Here is a 14,031-nt window from a genome sequence, read left to right on the forward strand (position 1 = left end):
AAGTACAATTAACAGTCAAGCCTAAACTGGAAGCTCTCAGGAGAAGGTACTTTGTAAATAAAAAAAACAGGAACTTACTGCCAATCCAGGAGGTCCAGGAGGACCAGGGGGACCAACATTTCCTGCACGGCCAGCAAAGCCTTGGAGACCCTGAGAGTGAAAACACAGACAAAGATGTAAAGGTTAAATTAATAATAATAATAATAATAATAATAATTCTCTTAGTGGATGAACCAACCCTCTCTCCCGGGGGTCCAGGAGGTCCTGGTTGTCCATTTTCTCCTCTCACACCAGGTGGCCCACTGTCTCCTGTTTTCCCTGCAGGACCTGGAGGACCAGCTGGACCAGGCATCCCTGGATCCCCCTAAAACGCAGTGACATTTTCACCCTCAAGTGAGGTGCGCCTGATACAGCCTGCAATCTGATTGGAAAGATAAAAATATAGATCATCTTTTGCTGCAATGTGTGCTATTACTCACCTTTAAACCTGGAGGCCCAATCCGACCAGGAGGACCTGCAAGTCCTATCCCTTTCTCTCCCTGCAACACACATTTTATCATAGCAGTCACTGTCAGATTGGTTAGACTGCAGGAAAATCGATAAACCAAATGACAAAAGCTCACCTTATCGCCTTTTGGCCCGGGAGATCCCTGTGCCCCCTTAATTAAGTTAAGAAAAAAGAAGAATTATTTATTGTGTTATTTACTTTTTTATATTTGTATCAACAGGAAATTAGTCAAAGTAAAAGAGAAAAATATTAATGAATGAATTGCTGTTTCATAAATTTATTGTGCAGATTTAGAAATATTTCATAAATGTTCCAGTTTCAGGTTGTGAGAACCGTTAATGTGTTTTTTTGAAAACCTCAAAACCAACAAATCATTAAAATCTTGCACATCACAGTCGTCTGGGCAAAGACAATAAAAACAGGAATAGCAATTTCAATGTCCTTGTGACTAGAAAAAAGCAGTGTTTGCCCCTGATTGCTTTGACATTTTATTTGCATTCAGATGAAAGATTCAGGTGATAGATTGAAAGAAGTTGCAGCAACCAGCTTGTTGCTCTTTGGTTCAGAACCGTTGGCTGACCCCATTCAATTGCAAGGTGCTGCACAGGTCGTGTGGTGGGAAGCAAACTTTCTCCAAATAAATAACATCCAAATGAGACTGACTTCAATCACTCTCAGACACGCTGGAATAGGAATGCAAATAACTGCTGTCCGAGATATCCAGATATGTGAAATCTGAAAGTCAGTTTACAAAAATTTGTAACATGTCTCTTTGCAATATGAGATACAACTCATCTAGTTTCCAGCTGGTTGCATTCTGGTTATATTTCTATATAAAAGCAAGGTTGAAAAGCCTTATGTCATTTTTTTAATAGTTAAATTGCCATAGTGGAACAACTACGTCACTATTTTCTGTTTCAGCTCTATGAGGTTCTGTTTAGTAATTACTGCCATGTTCTGTGTAATGTGAATTCCTGTGTATGTAGGCAGCAACAGATAGCAACAGATTTGAGATTTCCACCAATTTATCTCAGTTAATCACTGTATTTTCACAAACAGATGGTGTGTAATTGCTAATTTGACCCCATTCAATCACAAACTGGTAGAAGACCGACTCCATCTTGTTGCTCTTTCGTTGCCGTCTGGATACACCAAAGTCACTTTAAAGACAGCAGCTGACTCTGCGTGGTCACAGACCTGGGCTTCAACTTGGAAGGAACAATTTCAAAGCCAACAACAATGCAAACGCATTTACACAAAGTGCAACAATTGTCTCCAGCCTGGGTTTTCTCTAGTGTGACTGTAGCATTAGATACACTGTCTATAGACCAGTGTTTCCCCAATGTGTGGGCTCTAGTGAGCCATAAAGGTGTAGCATAAGAGGTCATTTAGTTGTCTTTTACAATGTTGTAATTTCTTAATAAGTGCTGGCCGTGTACGCTGTTGTTGGGTTTTCTCCTCTTATTACATACATATATGCATATAATATACATTTTATTGTTTTGCTCTAATATTTATCAAGGCATAGAAGACATTTTAAAAATATAAAACTGTTCAAAATTTGATGAATTTTCCCAAAAAATAAAAACAGTGACTTTAATATCATCGACTATAATGGATCACTGGATTTATGTGAAATTACACAAAATTACACACTACTATTGGCATCAGCATTGCAAATCTTCCATAAAAGCATAAACACTATGACTAAGAGTTCATTAAAAAATCTAATATGACTTTTTGAAATCCAGTTGGGCAGTGGAAGTTGATTACTCACATCTTCTCCAGGTTCTCCTGATTCACCAGCTTGTCCCTTGTATGACAACAGACAGCACATTGTGTACCTTCATATTTGTATATGTAAGTGCATCATTATTTTGTCCCATTATCGTACTCACTCTTTCTCCTTTGATGCCAGCAACACCTTTGTCTCCCTTGTTACCCTAAATGACAGCAGTTGTGCATTCAGATATACAATTTTAATGAAAAAGCACTTAACATTTCCAGTCGGTCCCTCTCACTCACTGAGGGGGAGCTTGCAGTTTGGTCAGACTCACCTTTTCACCAATTGGACCTCTCTCTCCAGCTGTGCCTGGCAGCGTTAAACCAGGAGGACCCTGCATCAATCAGAACCAGGAAAGTGCTGTAAGCTGCATTCGTAAATGCTGCTCTATTGCGTCACTTCATGCTGCAGCTACTTCCACATTAATGGCAATAGGAGTGACTCACCCTCTCTCCTTTGGGTCCAGGAGGTCCAGCCACAGCCTGTGTACAGAGTACAGAAGAAGGAGGAAAATAACAGTAATTACCTGCACAGCACAATGTGGGTTGTTGTTCATTAAAAGATGCCAACGTGTACCTAAAAGCTTTGGTATTAAGTATCATATTAGCTTAATCATCTTTGCTTCTAGCTCTCGAAGATTAAGAGCCTGAATGTCTTCAGGACGGACAGCCAACAAATGCACACTCACTGTTTAAGAATAGCACAGCAGACTGTGAAAACATTTGAAAATCTATTCAGCTTCACTGCCAAAAGCCTGCAGATGCAAGTCCAGTGTGTCTTATCACTTGTACACAACAATATTTTAAAGGTAATTTAAGAAAGACTGGATTGTAAGGGACTGATTCAAAAAATGCTTAAATCCAGAAGTTACTTCGTGATAAAATTCTGTTTTTATTTGTGGTGTTCAAACATGTTTCACCACAATGATAAGGAAGAATAAAGGAAGCAAAGTGGAATAAACGAAGCACATTATGGAGTGTGACAGACAAACTACAAAAGTACTGTGCTTCAGAACACAGGCATCGCTTCCTGTTAAAAAGGGAGTTCTTCCTCCCTGCTGTCATTTGCTTGCTCACCGGAGATCACCAGGTCATTGAGCTTTTCTCTCTCATATCACATTGTTTTTACCTTAAAATATAAAGCAGCTAAAGATCATTCTTGTTGTGAGCTGGACACAAAAAAACCAAAAAAAACCAATGTGAAGTAAAACATCTTCACAAATCAGGTGAGGATTATTGCAGGGATTCTCAAAGTTTAGTGACATACTGCCAGTTTGGGAAGGCAGCATGTGCCTGATTGCCGAAGAGGAAAAAGTTGTATGTACTCTTATGTAGTCATTTTTTATTCTGGCTTTTATTTTAATAACCATGATCTTCTTTGAAATTTCTGGTGTTACAGGAAGTCTGGAAATTTCTGTAAGTCAAGCGAGTGAGCGCAACCCTTAAGTGAAGAGTGTGTGTGTGTGTGTGTGTGTGTGTGTGTGTGTGTGTGTGTGTGTGTGTGTAGGTGTGACAACAAATGCTGGAGAGAAATCCTGAGCAGATGAACAAGTTGTATATAGCAGGTTATCAGAGTCACTCAAGAAACTGAGTGAATATAACCATTCAGGAAAAAAAATGAAAACAAATCCATTTCATAAGTCGTTTTATTTTTCATGTCTTTCACTAAATGCATCTTCTTCAGTGTTGTCGGGCATCGGAAGTGAACCAGTTCATGGCAACACGGACAATACCGGTGCTTTTTGAATGTTTTCTATACGTTGAAGCTAAAACGCTGAATTACTAATGTTTGCAAAAGCATGCCATAATGTGTCTGTGAAGGTTCTCGGTCAACCAGGTCATCGTAGTCTAAGGAGCTTGGAAAGAAAAGCATCTGGACTTCTTTATGTTTCCTTGAAGACGTTTCACCTCTGAATTCAAGCAACTTAAAGAAATCCAGACGCTTTTCTCTTTTCTCTCCAAGCTCCTTAGACCATGCCATGCTCTTTGTTGACTTTAGCTCTGCTTTCAATACGATACTCCCGGACAGACTAATAGTTAAACTGCTGGAAATCGGACTTCCTTCTATTGCCTGCTGCTGGATCAGAGACTTCCTCTCAGACCGTGTACAGAGAGTTAGAGTGGGGCTCTTCTTTCCTCAGCCCTCAGCCTCAACACCGGCTCTCCACAAGGCTGTGTACTGAGTCCTCTACTGTACACTCTGTACACACATGACTGTGTTAATACCCACCCAGACAGAGTCATCAAGTTTGCAGATGATACCACTGTGGTGGGGCTCATCTCTGGGGAAGATGAGACGGCGTACAGAGCTGAAGTTCAGAGGCTGACAGATTGGTGTGTAGACAACAACCTGGACCTCAATACCACCAAGACAGAAGAACTGGTAGTTGACTTCAGAAGCAGGAAGTCTGAGCTGCAGCCTGTCGGCTAGTGTGTGTAAAGGGTGTCCAGTTTCAAGTTTCTGGGTGTGCACATAGACACAGACCTCCAATGGAGCTCTAACACCTCTGCGGTCTTAAAGAAGGCCCAACAGCGTCTCCACTTTCTGAGAATCCTCAGAAAAATGGACCTGAAGAAGGAGCTGCTGACCGTCTTCTACCGCTGCTCCATTGAAAGTGTGCTGACATATTGCATCGGTGTGTGGTTCTCCAGCTGCACCACAGCACACAGAAAGGCACTCCAGAGGGTCATCAATATGGCCCAAAAAAATCCTTGGACATCCTCTTTCCTCCCTGAAGGACCTGTACAGCACTCGCTGTCTCAAGAGGGCACGCAGCATCCTACAGGACGGTACACACCCAGGACACCGGGTGTTTAAGCTGCTGCCGTCTGGCAGGAGGTTCAGGCTGCTGAGGACAAATAGACTCAAGGACAGCTTTTACAACAGAGCAATACCCTGATCAATGCAAACAGCTGACCTGACTGGCTACCTACCTGGACTTTTTTTTGGGGGGCGGGGTAACAACGGTAAAAACAGTAACAATAATAATATTTATATTTATAACAAGTTGCAATAACAATTAATGTGCAATAATAACAGTGTGCAATACAAATACACTTATTCTTCTTTTTATTATATATAAGTTAATATACTGTGTGTTGTTTGTGTTGCGCTGTGATGTGTCGTATCGGGCCGTGTTGTGTTATATGTAGTGCCGACGTAGGACAGTTTTCCAATTTCATTGTACTACTGTACTATGTATGACTGTGCAATGACAATAAAGAGTTATATTATCTTATCTTATAATGTCTTTTGTTAAAGAAGCTCCAAGTTAATGGGCTTGAAAAGCATGTGGCATTGTAATAGTTTACGTTTGCCTGAATGTTTGCGTCCCGAGATTAAATGAACAGAACCAAATTATGTTTTAAAATATAGGGTAACTCAGAATTTTGAAACACTGCGTTTCAAAAATTGAAAAAACAAGCAGCTGGTATTGTTCTTAAAAACAAATTAGTTAATTCCAGCACTGTAACACACACTTCATTCTAGACTGTACACTATGTTAATGTAAACCCCTTATAAAGGGTGGAAAACTTCAACACCATAACAGCCTGCCATTAAAACAAATCAGATTTGCTGAGACTGAATTGGAGGAAATTCATTACAAAAAGTAACAGTTTAATTAGAGCTTATGCCACAATTAAAACTATTAATGTACACTGTTTTTTCTTTATTAGAAATTTTTAAAAGAATCCATCAAACAATCAGTAATAAAAACTCAAGTCACATTAAAGTGTGGAAAATGTGATAATGTGAGAAGCAGTTAACAGGGAACATTGTGTAAGTGTCCTTCTCTGTCATTTTTAGTTTTCATCTGCAAGAATTTGGCTTAATTTCCATCCTCACTGACAGAATCAACACAAGGAAGCCAAACAATCCCCTTTAACAGATGTCTCCCATCATTCGTTAACAGTATACCAATGTTCATCCAGCACAGCTGTTTGAGCATGATCATTTTTGATTAGGTTTATCATTATATTAGTGGTTAAAATAGAATAAACTACAAGGCACAGCAACTGCCCAACAAGTCAATAATAAACTCCTGGTATACAAAGATGTCTTACTTCACACAGGGTTTCATTTCCCAATCGAAAAACAATAAAACTGTGGAACAAAAATCTATGGATCAATAAAAAAACAAAAACAAATTAACTTTAAAGTGACAGACAGTGCACATAAAAAAGGAATGGCATTTGACCTAACGCATGTGAACCCATCTGTCAGCCACGGTGGTTGTGTTAAAGCCTGGCCTTCAGCATGGAGAGCTGCCAATAGATGTGGCACACTGGAATTCATCAAGGATTTTAATGCTGATGAAAGCAAAAGGATGAATGCAGAGGTATAGGTCTGTGTCATCCATTCAGCTGGAAAACGACTGCAAACATACAATACTTACAATAGGGTCTGGAGACTATCTGTTAATGATTTAATTTATAATGATGAGAACATTTTTGTGCAGGGATGTTTAGTCATATAACAGATTAACACAGCTGACACTTTGCACAGGAAGCTTGAATTCTTCTATTACCATAAAGTCCCACCATATCCAGTTTATTATAGGAAAGCATAAACTGGAGACACGGCCTACTGTAAAATAAAACACATGGTCTTAGAGAGAAATTAAGATTAAATACTCAAAAAAGACTTTTTTTAACACCCCAGAGATACTGCTTTGTGTTTCACCTATTCGGGAATTAGCGACCACTTCAAACAGCTCAAAATGTCCAAGGTTAGAAGAGCACAGTTGGCCTGACTGTTTAAATATGCAGAGGCAGAAATGTGTTCAGACAGAAATGAGAGCAGGTCCACATTTATCTGGCATTACTCCACAACACAATTTATGATTGCGTTTGACCTCATGAATTACAGTTTCCAGTTCCAATGACCCCAAAATTCTCCAATTGCTCTGACAATATACTGGCTCTCAATCAAACCTTTTCCATATTAAATTCTTAGATTATCCTCATGTGTCACATTGCCAGTCAGCATAATTAAACCATCTCAGCATCATAGCTATCATCTACAAATAAAACAGTAGTACTCCAGTTTCTCTTTAAGAAGAGTGGACTTACAGGGGAACACATCTGGAACCCACTGGGGCTAAGGTTCATGCTTTAAGATGCAGCTGTGGCTAAGATGGTACAGCGGTCATCGAATTATTGGAAAGTTGGTGGATCAGCCTTCCAATGGGTCGACTCCCTGACTTCTCCGGTCCACATGACAAAGTATTGTTGGGGAAGATATTGAACCCTGAGTTCTCGCCATTGGAGAGTGAGATTGTGTCTGAATGTTAGATAAGTACTTAGACGTAGAAAAAAAAGGTGCTCTGTGAATGAGACTGTGTTCAACCGAGTAGAAACGCATTGTGTAACTACCAGTCCATTTACCATTTACTGCTCCTAAAGAAGGACTCAGAATAGAACCCCTGGTGTCAGATAAAAGCTCTTCAATCTAATAATAACGCTATACTTTTTAAAATTATTACTTCATACAACAAACCATTCTGTAGCTTGGATTATATCCGATAAAAACAACCAAAAAACTAGCTGCATTTTCTGTGTCTCTTAGAAAGATATTGCTCGCTAGACGCAACATCTGCTCACCTTCCCTGGAGGCCCGCTGTCTCCCTGCTCCCCCTTCAGCCCAGCCTGGCCTGGAGGTCCTGCAATGCCCTGAGGAACAAATTACACAATGTTAACACTGAGAAAAAAAAACACTCAATAGTGCTGCCACCGGTGAGCAATATGACATAAACTCAAACCTGCTTTCCTGGTAATCCATGTATTCCTTCTTTGCCAGGCACCCCATCTCTTCCAGGAACACCAGGTTTTCCTGCTTCACCCTGAGGAGCAGAAATGCCTTAGCATATGCAGTGTTTATCACTCTCACACTGAAGATCATTTACTCATTCAAAATCTGAATCGATGCCTGTGTTAAATTCACATCTTTACATCATTGATCAGTTATGGTCTACACAATAAGACTCTAAATAATGCACACAATGCCAGATAAATGAACTTACATCTATTTTGCTTGATTTTCTTATCAAAGTATGCCAGCACTTATTTTCAGGTTATAAAAAAGCACTTCACATTTTAATATATTTAGTCTACAATAGTCAACATATTACACAAATCCAGCAGTGGATGTGTGAGAAAACCAGAAATAATAATGGTAGAAATGTTGATATATCCCCAAAAAAGAAAGAAGGGTCTGATATCCCAAAAAACCCTATGCAGCTCAAGCTGTCAGCAAAATCTTGGTACAGATGTTTTGGCATTTTCAGTTAATCACCTCCCTATTTTCAGCTACAACAAAACTGCCTGAGGGTCAAGACTTTTTTTCACGTTTACATTTCCTCACTGTGTGACACATTGCAGCCGCAGCAGGATTAAGACCAAATACGCACCACCTGCCCTGGCAGTCCCGGAGGCCCCTGTGGACCCTGCAGGGAGAAAAAAATTACAGTGGTACGAAGGAACACATTTTGATACACACCGTGAGATTTTAAATGAATTTCACGAGAAAACATGACAGAATTATTTTCCCCTGCTGAGAAGTTATGATTTGTGGGAACACATACCACAGCTCCTGGGGGACCTGCTGGTCCTGGCAGACCTGTGCTCCCCTGTGCACCAGGAGGACCCTGCAGAGATGAGAAATAAACTCACAGGGTTATCTGTTGTACATCACAACTGTGCACATTGTTATATTATTCGGTCCCGGAGAAATTTAATGCATTTTATATAAGATGTAAAAATTTTTATACCTGTACACCAACACCTGCTTCTCCTTGATTACCCTGTAAAAAACAAAAAGTTTTATGAGTTTGATAAACAAACAAACAAACAAAAATCTACTTGTTGTACACTAAAGTTTTGATAATGTAGTGAACTCACCTTTACACCGGGTGGACCTGGCAGCCCAGCGGGACCCATGGGACCCTGTTAAAAACACATCATCAACGTTGGTAACTGTTAATAAGAGTCTTTGAATGTGTGTGACATGTTTGTCATACTTACAGTCGGCCCCATAATGCCTGGCTCTCCTGGGTTTCCCTATAAGCAAAGTCACAAAGTCACATAAAAAATTGAACATCTGCACACAGGCCACATGCTAAAGGAATGGGGTTTTTTTTTTACATTTTTAAAAGCTAAATGGCTTTGTTCCTGAGAGTTATGAAAGAATGTCAGCCGTGTCTGTCGGTCGCTAAATATAACTTTCTGCTAGGAGTTTCCATTCACAGCAGTCCCAGTGAGATGATCACTGATACAGAAACAAGCAATTCTGCATTTGACTGCTCCAAAAAACAACCAAATGAGTGAATATTAAACTGTGTACAGATCAGCTAATGAGTTTATGTATTTTTGAGGTGTCTCTTTCAAGTCTTTAACTCTAAGTTAAATGACTACTGGTAGTAGCTTTATATGTAACAAAGTGATGTTTTCATCCAACTCTGAGTAGCAAAATCCAGAGCTGAAAAATGACGCCAAAGGTTAAGCTTATGAAACACAAAACTGAGGCAGGTTCCAAAATTGAGTACATAGACATTTTATATATATATATATATATTTTTTTTTTTTTTTTTTTTAACAATGATTAGCAGCTATCTATTAACTGCATTTTATATCCATCAATCCTTAGGTAAAAAATGATCACTTAAAAAGAAAAATCCTAAAACTGAGGCTTCAGATTTAAAGGTTAAAAACCCATACATGTTAAAATGATAAAATGTACAGATAATTTAAAAAAATGGTAGCCTTTAATGCTAATTTTAGTTGTCATAATAATGTAATGAACTCATTTTTTAATATAACTTACTTATTAAAATTTTTATTCAGGCTTAAATAGGCTAAAAGTCTGCCCCAGTGTTTGACGCATGCTTTTACATATACTACCTTTTTTGTACCCATGCAATCTATAGATCATCTTGCTTACCAAGCAAGCTAGCATCAGCTGATAACTTCACCCTCTCATTCAATTCAATTTTATTTATGTAGGTCCAAATCACAACAACACTCGCTTAAGCTGCTTCATATTGTAAGGTAAAGACCCTACAATAATACAGAGAAAACTCCAGCAAACAGATGAGTAAAAACTTGGAGACAGTGGGAAAGAAAGACTTTGGCTAGATCAATTTTTGTATACAGTCAACTCCCAGGAAGCAAGCAAATAACTTTCATTTTCAAAATGTAGAACTATTCCTTTAGGCAACATATTTATGCATAAATATGTTTAGAAAAATTGAGTACTGAAAAAGGTGCACACTTTTTCTGTACCCAAAAATCTACAACTTGGAATGATAAATACTGTCATATGTACATGTCTCTATAGGAAACATAAAATACAAGCACTTAATTGATGGACAACAGGTAGAACAATACAAACAGATTATCTGAAATGTCAACAAGGAGACATTTGCATGGTAAGCTCTGAAAAATCAGCACTGTGCAAGGGATAAGCAAACAACAGACATCAGGCACAGCTGCATGCATGATAAGCAGATTCGAGCGAATCATCAACCGTACTTTCTGGAGTGCACCCAGTTTAGTATTCCCCACACTACTGTACATAAGAGCTGCGGCTGAGGATGTCAGCCGACTTGCTTTCATCTCGTCTAACAAATTTATGGTATTTTACACATTTAAATTATTTGCTTCAAAATGTAGTCCTTGAGTTTGACATAGATCCTTTTGGACATTTCATGAGGAACAGTTCGAGGTCTGACTCTTATCCCAGACCTCAGCTCCCAGAATCATGATTCTAATAAGAATGAATTAAGATTAAAGAGGTGAAATTTGCCTGGGAGGTACATGACAATGAGTGCATCCCGATGACAGGTTGTGCTCCTGGTGTTAAATCATGCTTTATTTTTTACCCTGCTTGCTTTGTAAGCTATTGCCCATCAGCGTCTTATCAGTTTTGGTCGAATCCTAATTATATCTGATACTACAAGGACAGATTCTCCAAACCTTTTACACCTATTTCCCCAAAAGCTCAAGCATGCCAGCCATCAGCAGAGAACCTACCGGTCTGCCTAGAACTCCTGGGAACCCAGGGAAGCCCTGGAGAAATGACAGACAAAGGAAAGTGGATGACAGGAGGGAGGGGGGGGGACAGGTGGGTGGAGAACAGTGACGAAAAAGGGGAAACGAACAACACACACAAAAGGAAATGGACATAGATAAGACGCACACAGGTAGAGAGAGAAAGTTAAAGAGTGAGGCGTTAGTCGCACAGCTGCACGTGGTTATTGCCTAAGGATCTACGAAGCCTCGGCCCAAGGAGGGAAACAGCTCCGTTGGCTTTGAACTTGCAGCCAGCCTGCAGCTTTAACTCTGCAGATCAAGCCTAAAAGAAGCAGACTGTGTTACTGGTTACTCACTGGTTGGCCTCGAGGACCAGCAGGCCCTGTTGAACCCTGCTCAGACACGCAGGGAAGGAAAACAAAAAGTGTGAGGAATATTTTCCTTTATCTTTCCTTGGTTTTACCATGACTGATGATAACCATGACTTACAGAATTTCCCCAAAGTGTGTTTTGGGGAAAAAAGATGAAACTTTAATGTGTTCTTTGTAGAGATGTGGTTCCTACTTGTTACATACTTTGAAAACAATAGATTATAGGCTCATTATGTCTGTGAATGATTATCAGTGATATAAGGAAATACACACACTTACCAAGTCAGCTGAAATTAATGTTTAGAATACATATTTACAAAATCAATGCTATATCGTTTTCACTATGACAATTTGAAAGTACAGTGTTGTAAGAGTCAAGTTAACTTTCAGAAACCTCTGCCACACATCCCGCAGGGAGCAGTCCACTTACCGGTTTCCCATCCTGGCCCGGTTTTCCAGTCTCTCCTGGTGTTCCCTGCAATTGCAAGCCACACATCTGTATGCTGACAAATCTCATAAGAGTATCATAATAGTTTTATATTAGACTGAATAACACTTTCACGCAATTTAGCTGAACATCAACAAATATGAACACAACAGGTCATCTTTACGTTTCAGTTTTGCAAGATAAACAAGAAACAATGTTTTAATTAGTGGGAATTTAAGGAGGCGGAAGAGAAATTTTATTAGCTTTAGACATAGCTTGACTAACTGTTTCCCCATGCTTACAGTCTTTGCACTAAGCTAAGCCAACCAGCAGCCTTCAATAGTGTAATATTTAGTGGACAGATGTTAGGATCACAGCTTTTCATCACTGATCTTCCTAACAAGCAGGAGGTGGTAGTCAGAATATTTAAAACACATTTTGAGTTCATGATTAGAGTAACAAAATATTTTAATCAAGGCTCCATTTGAGAGGCAGCTCACCTGTGAGCCATCACGGCCTTTTTCTCCTGGCTCTCCTTTCTCACCTTTATCACCTCGAGGTCCCACGAAACCCTGTAAGGCGCATTCCAATTGTTTATTCATATTAAGACACATACGATGTGACATGACACAAGATGTGTGTAATATGCGTAAATCTTACGCGGTCTCCTTTAGGTCCTGACGGTCCTGTAGCACCAGGTTCTCCCTTCAACCCAGATACTCCAGGAGGGCCTCTAGCCCCAGGAGACCCAACCAGGACTGAGTCAGCAGATTCTCCCTATAAACCATAATCACATACATATGTGTATCCTTTTTTTATTCTACATTTACTAAATATCTTATCACAACAATAACTAAAACTATTTTACCTTTTGACCTGGCGGGCCAGCTGGTCCTGTTAATCCATCCCGACCCTGAGAAACAGAACAAACTATCAGTTAACTACAAGAACCAGAAAATTTACTAAAACAAGAAATGAAACCATCAACCTAATAAGAGGACTCACAGAATCTCCTCTGTCACCTTTCTCTCCTCTTTCCCCCTAAAAAACAAATATACAATGTCATCAGTGTGATGCCAAAAAGAGACCCCATTTGGTTGCCCAACTCTCCTCTCCACCTTATCTCCTGGCCTTCCTGCCTCTCCTAGTTCCCCAGCTCGTCCAGGAAGACCTGGTATCCCTGGCTTGCCAGGCTCCCCAGCAGGCCCCGCAGGTCCCTCTGACCCTCGTTCGACAATGGCTCTTCCTGGAGGCCCCGCTGGTCCCACAGGTCCTCGGTCCCCTGCGTCTCCTTTGCCGCCCCTCTCTCCAGAAAAACCACGAGCACCCTAGGGCAAAACCAGAATAAAAAACGATTTCTCTATCAATTTCATTCGATTAATTACACTCTAAAGAAAAAATCCAAGCAAGATGCTTCATTCTATCTGACTGGAAGTCTTCACATCATTTTGTCTTTTCACTTTAATCCTCGAAGATGCTTAGTCACACTTACATCTGCTCCAGATGGTCCTCTCTGTCCAGGCTCACCCTTATCTCCCTTTTCACCTTTCTCTGAAAGTGTGTCCTTGCTGTCCATAGCCTCCTTCAGATCAGACACCTGTGTGGAGCAGAAATCCAAAACGGAAAAACTTTATAACTTTCAGCAGCAGATGCCCATCTGCAAAATGTTTTAATCCCCAGATAAAACCAGTCATTTAGAATTCATCCCAGCAGCTCAAAAACTGCTCATAAACAGTGTCACTTTAACCTGCCAGGCATAATTCTAAAATATATAAGCAGGTGTATGTGCATAATAAATGAAAGACTCATGCCTACATTTACTGGACTAAATGAGCTGCTGAAACAAGGCCAGACATAAATGGTATGATGACATTTGCAAGAACAAAGTGGGAAATATAACACTTTGCATACAT

At 39.8% G+C, this 14,031-nt stretch overlaps 1 protein-coding gene across 2 annotated transcripts in view; it reads right to left on the reverse strand.

The window, feature by feature from the left end:
- col7a1 (collagen, type VII, alpha 1) overlaps nucleotides 1–14,031 on the reverse strand; it is a 56,588-nt gene that overhangs the window by 10,456 nt on the left and 32,101 nt on the right. The window contains exons 73-95 of one of the 2 annotated variants that reach the window (XM_085406537.1): nucleotides 13,611–13,715; nucleotides 13,237–13,446; nucleotides 13,124–13,159; nucleotides 12,987–13,031; nucleotides 12,779–12,895; nucleotides 12,619–12,690; nucleotides 12,122–12,166; nucleotides 11,321–11,356; nucleotides 9,314–9,349; nucleotides 9,191–9,235; nucleotides 9,061–9,093; nucleotides 8,875–8,937; nucleotides 8,701–8,736; nucleotides 8,053–8,133; nucleotides 7,895–7,963; nucleotides 2,738–2,773; nucleotides 2,566–2,625; nucleotides 2,407–2,451; nucleotides 2,286–2,321; nucleotides 624–659; nucleotides 480–539; nucleotides 239–364; nucleotides 79–150 (exon numbers count right to left, since the gene is read on the reverse strand). In XM_085406537.1, the coding sequence (XP_085262663.1) occupies nucleotides 79–150; nucleotides 239–364; nucleotides 480–539; nucleotides 624–659; nucleotides 2,286–2,321; nucleotides 2,407–2,451; nucleotides 2,566–2,625; nucleotides 2,738–2,773; nucleotides 7,895–7,963; nucleotides 8,053–8,133; nucleotides 8,701–8,736; nucleotides 8,875–8,937; nucleotides 9,061–9,093; nucleotides 9,191–9,235; nucleotides 9,314–9,349; nucleotides 11,321–11,356; nucleotides 12,122–12,166; nucleotides 12,619–12,690; nucleotides 12,779–12,895; nucleotides 12,987–13,031; nucleotides 13,124–13,159; nucleotides 13,237–13,446; nucleotides 13,611–13,715 (1,500 nt within the window). Of the gene's footprint in view, nucleotides 1–78; nucleotides 151–238; nucleotides 365–479; nucleotides 540–623; nucleotides 660–2,285; nucleotides 2,322–2,406; nucleotides 2,452–2,565; nucleotides 2,626–2,737; nucleotides 2,774–7,894; nucleotides 7,964–8,052; nucleotides 8,134–8,700; nucleotides 8,737–8,874; nucleotides 8,938–9,060; nucleotides 9,094–9,190; nucleotides 9,236–9,313; nucleotides 9,350–11,320; nucleotides 11,357–11,676; nucleotides 11,713–12,121; nucleotides 12,167–12,618; nucleotides 12,691–12,778; nucleotides 12,896–12,986; nucleotides 13,032–13,123; nucleotides 13,160–13,236; nucleotides 13,447–13,610; nucleotides 13,716–14,031 lie in introns of both variants that reach the window. The other variant, XM_085406538.1, reaches the window with a different exon arrangement.

The sequence above is a fragment of the Rhamphochromis longiceps genome, linkage group LG5 (genome assembly GCF_057381845.1).
Source record: "Rhamphochromis longiceps isolate RC_006_pf linkage group LG5, R_longiceps_female_GT1.1, whole genome shotgun sequence".
NCBI classification, from domain to species: domain Eukaryota; kingdom Metazoa; phylum Chordata; class Actinopteri; order Cichliformes; family Cichlidae; genus Rhamphochromis; species Rhamphochromis longiceps.